The 8,361-nt window shown below is 33.5% G+C and overlaps 1 protein-coding gene across 1 annotated transcript; it reads left to right on the forward strand.

Moving 5' to 3' along the window:
- Nucleotides 1-4,948: 4,948 nt before the first annotated feature.
- Nucleotides 4,949-8,326, forward strand: LOC120070872 (F-box protein PP2-B10-like). Its single transcript, XM_039022764.1, has 3 exons — nt 4,949-5,387; nt 7,447-7,565; nt 7,665-8,326. The coding sequence occupies exons 1-3, from the start codon at nt 5,073-5,075 to the stop codon at nt 8,140-8,142; spliced, it is 912 nt and encodes a 303-aa protein (XP_038878692.1). The 5' UTR covers nt 4,949-5,072; the 3' UTR covers nt 8,143-8,326.
- The last annotated feature ends 35 nt before the right edge of the window (nt 8,327-8,361 follow it).

Consider the following 8,361-nt stretch of genomic DNA (forward strand, 5'->3'; position numbering starts at 1 on the left):
AGGATTCGACTAATGTAGAGGTCGAACGTTGAGAACTCGACAAACAAAGAAAAACTTGGAAACAATACGTAAATTAGGGTTGTCGAGGGTTGAAGTTTCGACATACATAAGTCGAAACTTCAACCCTCGACAAGGAAAAGGAAATCTCGCTAATTTTGTATATTAGGTTGTCGAAGTTTGAAGTTCTGGCATACATAAGTCGAAACTTCAATCCTCGACAAGAGATAAGAGTGGGTGAAGCAGATTGTAAGAGAGAGCGAGATTGTAAGCGAGATTGTAGGAGGAAAGCGAGATGGGAGAAGCGAGATTAAAAGCGAGATTGTAGGAGAGTGCAAATTGAAAGCGAGATTGTAGGAGAGAGCGAGATTGTGAGAGCGAGATTGTGAGCGAGAGCGAGCTTGAGTCTATCACATGGATTAAACGACCAACCAGTCAACTGACGTGGTCTGCCACATGGAAATCATCTTTACTTTATTTACTTTCCATAAGTCTGAAAAAGTGCATATATATCACCAAGCTACCCCTGCTCCGATTCCCCTGCACGATTCCCTGCATGCATTGACGTTATCTAATTCCCCTGCTCCGATTCCATGCATTCATTGACGCATTCATGCCCCTCTGCCATAGCCTTAATGCCTTTTCAACCACCCTAAACCCGTGGGTCAAGTGTTGAACACTCGACCTACATCCTTTTAAACCACCATCCTCTTCATTTTTCCTCAATCACTACCTCGATAATTTTTGAAGGACTCACTGCCCTTGATTTTGCTCACTTCTTTCTCCTTGATTTCCTCACTGCCCCTTCATAGCTCACTACCCCCTCACTGCCTTCGAAAATAAGCCTTCGAAATCATCCTTTCTCTCCTCCATTTCCATTTCCATTTCCATTTCTCTTCTTGTATTTCATTTAATACAAATTATCCTCACACAACTATACTGGTTCGTTACTCTACTAAATTTTTATTTTTTAAGAATAATTATAAATTTTATTTTTGTTCTTATATTATTATTTTTTTTATAGATTCTAGTTTTTTTTTTAATTTTTTGTAATTGTTGTCAGATAACAAATAATAGGAAAAAAAGGGTGAACTTGTCACTTTGAAGGAAAAAAGAGAACTACCATCGAATCTGTGAGTTGAACTTATGATATTTGAAAATTTTAGTTTATTCTTATGATATTTGATTTATTTTGTATTAACTTTGATGTTATAGTGTTAAAATGTTTAGTTTATTGTGTATATTAAGAAGTTGATATTTATAGTTTAATACAAAAATTATTGTGATAGTTAACAAGTTTAATATAGTTTCAAAAGTTAATATAGTTAGAAAATTTTAGTTATTCATATGATATTTAATTTCTTTAGTATTAACTTTTATGTTTATATGTGTTAAAATGTTTAGTTTATTGTTGTGTTTAAGAAGTTGATATTTATAGTTTAATACAAAATTTTTGTGATAGTTAACAAGTTAAGTATAGTTTCAAAAGTTTAATATAGTTTGAAAATTTTAGTTTATTCATATGAAAATTATTGTTGTTATGTTTATTGTGATAAGTTGATATTTCTAGTATTAACTTTGAAAATATAGTTGAAAATAGTTTGAAAAAGTTTAATTTAATTTAAATTTTTATTTTGTATTAAATTTGAGAAAAATAGTTTTAAAAAGTTTACCTAATTTTAATTTGAAAAGTTTAATTTGTGTGTTATTTTTAAAAAAAGTTAAAAAAGTTTAATTTATTGTTATGTTTTAAAAAAGTTGATGTTCATAAAACTTAAAAAGTTTATGTTTATAAATTAAAAAATTTAATATCAATCCTGATCCGGAGTCAATTGCATCGCCATGTGATAATGAAGATATGGCGGCTAACAACCTGTATAGAGACTTCAGAACATAAACGGATGACGAATTTAAGAGTGGATTTCGAGATGGTCGTGAATATGAGATGCTTTCCAATACATTCAATGATTTGGATATGAATGTATTGGATAGCATTCGGGAACATGACCCAATTGTAGCTCCTGTAGACGTTGACAATATGCAATTGTATAAAGGAATGATAGCATTCAGATACATGCAATTGTATTGGATAGCAATCCACATCGTTGTTGAGAAAACCTTGTAAACCGAAAAGTTCACGTTATCACAACGAGATGGATTGGACAGAATCAGTCACTCGACAACGATTGTGATTTGTAACCAGTTAGGACATAATCAATAAACCTTCGTTATTAAGACGGGCTCCAGATAGTTAGGAATTGAAAATAAAAATAATTTTGTTATTATATATTCAATTTAGTGTATATCAATTTTTTTATTATAATTTATTGTATATTCAATTTTTTTATTATAATTTATTGTATATTCGATTTTTTTTTATAATAATCTATTGTATATTCATTTTTTTTTTATTGTGATCAATAAAGTTTTACATTATTCTTACCCTCACACTTTTCTCTACTATTCAATTATAGTCAATTTTAATATATATATTTTTTTCAGATCATGGCTTTAAACCCAGACCCCCGATGTTTTGTACGACCAATCCATTCATCAATCATATGTTGTATGGCGAGATCGTACTACTGGAGAAATATCTTGCAGACGTCGAGAAGCAGTTCTCCAGTGCACTATCCCACCTCCACCCTCGAATATACCACTATTGCGCACATCTGGATTCTATAGGGTTGCCAAATTAGGATTTATTCAGTTGGACTGGCATCTGATCACAGCCTTGATCGAGAGATGGAGGCCCGAGACGCATTACATTCCATATGTCCGTTGGAGAGTGCACTTTCACTCTACAAGACATAGAAGTGTTGTTGGGGTTACCTGTTGACGGTGAGCAGGTCACCGGAGTGATGTTACGATGACTGGTTAGAAGTTTGTCGACTGTACGACCCCCTGTCGACAAAATTAAAGGATCGAGGTTAAGTTTAATATGGTTAGGAACACAATTTCGTGAGCTCACAAGATGATGCAGACGAGGAAACCGTCATAAGATATGTGCGAGGCATATATACTACAAATGATGGGTGGAAGTCTGTTTTCAGATAAATAAGTCATTTTGTTCACTTGATGTTCCTGCCACTGTTAGCTAACCTCCATGATGCGGGGCGGTATTCGTGGGGTGGAAACATGCTTTGGCATGGTTGTATAGACAACTATGCAAAGCAACAAGACCTGAGTTTCGAGAGATAGCTGGGCCTTTCATACCTTTACAACTATGGGCTTGGGAACAATTTCCAATAATGGCTCCACAGCTACATCATGTTAATGACGCTCAGTTAGTTGGACGAGCCTACGTGTTCTCGATATATTTTTAATTCAATTTAATTTTATATCACTGATCTAGTTAATTTAAATTCTAAATTATCAATTTTAAAAATTTAAGTGGAGAGACAAATTTTGTGTGACTAAGACAGCCACACATGTAGTCAACCAGTATAGATACATGTTTGATCTGCTTCAACCTGAACAGGTACATTACACTAAACTTAATTGATTATTTTATTCACATTTTTATTGTATTTGTCTTTAATATCTCTAATAATAATATTTTGTGTTTTAGGTTATTTGGAGCCCGTACAAAATTATTGTGCATACTTTGCCTAAGTTTTGTACGAATGGTCAAAACATATGGTGGACGATGAGTCCTCTTCATATGTTTTCACATTTGTGAGTGGCATCTTCCTGACAGGGTGATGAGACAATTCGGTTTTCAGCAGGATGTCCCATCGCCTTGTAATTACTGAACCCGTACTGCATGATATTGAACCTAAGGACTGGAGATTGGTCCAAAAAATTTGCACATTTGGTAGTGCGATGCGACATATCGTGCAAGGTTTATAGCAGTGGGGGTTTCTTTTGAACAATTTGACATGGATGTCACTCCAGAATATATTCATTGGTATATATAATATCACAAGCGCTCTACGTCACTCGTCCGGGAGTCGAAATAGTCCGATGATGATGATGCCAGCATTTGGTTCAGGACATTATGATTCAGAGGCTGGTCCTTCGTCTTCATATGTGCATGGACATGGTCGGGGTCGTGGAGAGCATAATGAATATTTATATTATGAAGCACCTGTAGAGGTATCATAGCAACATCAAGAAGAACCCGAGCAACTCAAGTTCGAAGTCGATGACGATAACTAGCTCGAAATCGACGGCGTCCGCCTTGTGGGACACATTGATTTTTGTAATTATTTTTATATAAATGAGATATTTGATTTACATTTTTTTTATTTTTATGAGTTATTTTTTTAAATTTATTCTTTTTAGAGTTTAAATAAAATAATAAAATATTTTTAGAAATTATTTTTATAAAATGGAAAATTAAAAAAAAAAAGAGGATTAGAAAGAAGAAGGTGGAATGTGTAATAATTAAAAAGGAAAAAAAGGGAAATTTGTACGGTATTCTCGCTCTCTATCAAAATCTCGCTATTTTACTCTCGCTCACGCTCAAGCTCAAAATCTCGCTCTCGCTCTCGAATTTGATTGGAAAGTTCAGTTGCAAAAAAAAGGAGATTCATTAGCTCGTTATTTAGTCAGACTTGCTGAGACAACAGAATTCGTAAAATTTATTCAACAAGCTTTGGAAGGAATTACAGGGAGATCTTATAAAAATTTAGAAATACAATTTTTTGATAGAGAAAGGTATCCGGAATGATAATTAAACAGCCTCAATAATAATGTTAAGAAGGGTAAGATCGAGGGTTCAAAGTTCGACGTACAAATGAAAGGTGGTGAGTAGCACAAAACATTGAACGTCGTCGTATGAGCACAATCCACAAATACACAAAGCAACTTATGTCATATAACCAATATTTAAAATTAAAATTAATTGATTTTTAATTTAAAAGATAAATTGTTTTTAAAAAATTAAAAGATAAGACAACACATGGGTAGAATATTCGTTTTTTAACATTATTAATTTTGAAAGTTATTTGTGGAAGGAGACGACTTTATTTTGGGGAGGTTGAGAAGGAATGAAGGATATATTATCTCTTTGTCCCTAAAAATAAAAATCAAATCAGTAAATTCAGTATTATTTTGCAATCTTTGAATTGATGGAAGAAGAAGAAAAAGGGAAGGCAACGGAGGAAGAAATCTCTGATTTCTCTTCGCTGCCAGAAGGAGTCGTAGCTAAAATCTTGTCGCTGACCACTCCACCGGATGTCTGCAGATCGTCGGCGGTTTGCAGGACTTTCGTTGCGGCTTCGCAGTCGGACATCGTGTGGGACCGATTCCTGCCCACCGATTGGGAGCTTCTGATTTCTCGGCGAAAACCTAGCAACCTCAATTTTGATCCAATTTCGAGTCCGAAGAAGGAGACCTTTTTCTCCCTCTGCGATAGCCCTCTGCTGATTGACGACGGCAACAAGGTAAGCTTTCTGATTCCCCTATTTTCTCTAAACTCAAAGTGACTCGCGGCTGGCCGGAGTTTCATGAGTTGTCGGCTGACGCGAGCCTTACACCGGCCATGGAGATATTTTTTCTCTTCATAATGTTGACTATTCAAGTTAACAGTGACTTTCAACCCTTATGAGTTTGCCTATTGATAAATAGTGCATGACTATGATAAATATCTCAGAGTTAATGAGTTCGATTATGGTAGTAATTTACTCGGATTTAATATTCTATAAATTTTTTATATTTAAATACGATAGAATCAAACAAATTATGTTGTGGATTAGTCAAGATGAACGTAAATTAGTCCCGTCGTTACATGAGATTAGGTAGGGTGAGATTAACTGATTGGAATATTACGGAAAGCAAAAAAAAAAAAACAAGTACCTATTAGTAACTTATTGTGTACTTTTTAAAGGCATATTATTGTAATTTAACAACTCAAATTATATCAAATATCTCTTTTAACTCTGGAGTCTAAACTAGATTTCAATTGTTCATAGATTTTGAAAAATTTTATTTCTTAACTTGAATATCAAAATTTGTTTTAAAAAACACTCTTGAACTTTATATTTAATAAAAAAAAAAAAACAAAATGTTTTATGAGAAAATTAAAAAAAAAATCGAAATTGACATAACAGTGTATAAATTAGAAAACATACATAAAATTAGGGTAATTGTTATAAACAGTAAAATGGTTGCAAATATTTTCAAGTATTACAAAATGTCAATGTCTATCAATGATTGTCTATAATATACCACGATAGACATCTATTACTAATATTGATAGATGTCTATCACGGTCTATCACTGATAGATCGTGAAATTTTGTTATATTTATAAATAATTTAGTTTATTTTTCTTTATTTAAAAACAACTCATAGAATTATTTACATTAATATAGAGGATTAAGATAATTAGTATCATTTATTTCATGTCAATGTCGCCAAAACCGTTTACCTAACTTTCCACATCAATTATCATATCAATTTATGTGAATAATTTTGTAAATAATTTTGTATTTGCCTTCCAAGAACTACCATCTTATTTTAATAGGGAAAAAAACCTTCAGGAAGTATTTGTTTTAGAAGGTATGAATGAAACATTGCAAGTATAGGAAATAATTGACACTTATATCAAAGTTAAAAGGATTATTTTGTATGATTTGACTTTAAATTTTGAGTTCCTTATGTAAACATAATTTAATTGGTTAAAACATATATCTTTCCTATCCCAAACATTTTAACTATGTAATGGCACAAGAAAAAAAACATGAGAATATTCTATGATTTTGAGGGAATTGTACGTGTCAAAGTTCAAAAAAGAGTTGATCTTATGCAAATGATAATCTTTCTGAGATTTCTAAAGTTATTAATAGAAGATGGGTTGGTAAATATGAAATCAAATGTACTCAAGAGGGCTTTTAGAGAATGTATCAATAAACTAGATGCATCATTTAAATGTTTCCTGCAATAAATAAACCTCTAGCACTCAAGAAATCATACATATTTTCACAACTAATTCATCAAGTCAATAATCAACATATTGTAACTACTATGTCATCTTTCTGTTAGTTCATTTACAATCTATCCAACTCAAGGATCAAGTACAAACCATATCATACGTTAGAGATCAAATAGAAGTAAAGTTCAAATTAGAGGACCAAGAGTGTCACTTTTAAAATAGTAGATCATCAAATACAAACTAAATTGAAAATATATGACCAAAACTTTTGAAGTGGTCTTCGATTTCAACAAAATCTATTGAAATGTTGCTAAAATGTTTACATGCACTCGAATGGTTGATATCTAAAATCCAATTTCTTGTGTTCTATTTCATGCGTGAGTTCCAACAACCTTTTGTTTTCTGTATCCTCCCTTAAGAAAGTTTCCAAGTACAGATTTTTTATTGTATATACACTTGTTTGATGAGTCTGATTCCCAAAGAACAGAGAAGTGGCTCATAAGGATATCTTCCATGCACTCTGTTTGTATGCATATAAACTGAGTGGGCTCAGTGGTTGGTATTTGGCAGAGCTTTTCATTGGATAAATGGAGTGGTAAGAAATGCATAATGCTTGGTGCAAGGGACCTGTCAATTGTTTGGAGTGATATGCCTGTCTATTGGACTTGGGAGCCTCATCCTGAGTCAAGGTTTAAGTTTATTTGATTGCCTCAAATCCCAATCTTTATCTTGTTTCTTTTTCTTCCACTCCCAATACTTTGGTCCTTTAATGTAGTGTGTGAAATCAGGTTTGCTGAGGTAGCTGTTCTCCTCAACGTCTGGTGGCTTGAAATTAAAGGAAAGTTAAGCTGCAAAATGTTGTGTCCTGCAACAACTTATGCAGCTTACTTTGTGTTTAAGATGAGTGAACGTAGGTATTATGGGTTTGATATAGTTGCTGCTGATGCAGCAGTGGCCATTGTTGCTGGGGAATGCTGGACAAGTAGAGTTTGCTTGGACCCCTTTTTAGACAATGCTCCACCGAAGCGCCGCCGTCGTACACCGTGTTTGAGAAGAAATCCACTTGGCAATAGCATGTCAAGGGCAAAACAGCCACAGGAGAGGCATGATGGTTGGTTTGAAATCGAGTTGGGAGAGCTTCACAATAATGGTGGAGATGATGAAATTGAGTTCTTTCTTAAGGAGGTTAATTGCAATTATTCTAAGAGTGGCCTCATCGTTCAAGGGATAGACATTAGGCCTAAAATTAGTCGTCGTCCTGCATAGATGAGTTCTTGTAAACTTTGTCAATCTAAGCATAACTGTATATAAGACAACAATACTCGACCTCTTGCAATTGTTGAACTACGAAAAAGGAAAGACTCGTAAACTTTAGTAATGTCATGGTCATGTACTATTACAGAATTACTTTTGACTATAAAAGAGGGATAACCAAAAACTTTGCTCAGGACATGGAGAAGTTAAAGTACGGTAAGTTTCAATCTA

This window comes from Benincasa hispida, chromosome 2 (genome assembly GCF_009727055.1).
Source record: "Benincasa hispida cultivar B227 chromosome 2, ASM972705v1, whole genome shotgun sequence".
In the NCBI taxonomy this organism is placed as follows: Eukaryota; Viridiplantae; Streptophyta; class Magnoliopsida; order Cucurbitales; family Cucurbitaceae; genus Benincasa; species Benincasa hispida.

Coding starts and splice junctions, on each gene's coding strand:
- LOC120070872 (XM_039022764.1), top strand. CDS start 5,073: ATGGAAGAAGAAGAAAAAGGGAAGGCAACGGAGGAAGAAATCTCTGAT. Junction 5,388..7,446: donor TGATTGACGACGGCAACAAG/GTAAGCTTTCTG, acceptor GGTATTTGGCAG/AGCTTTTCATTGGATAAATG. Junction 7,566..7,664: donor GAGCCTCATCCTGAGTCAAG/GTTTAAGTTTAT, acceptor GTGTGAAATCAG/GTTTGCTGAGGTAGCTGTTC.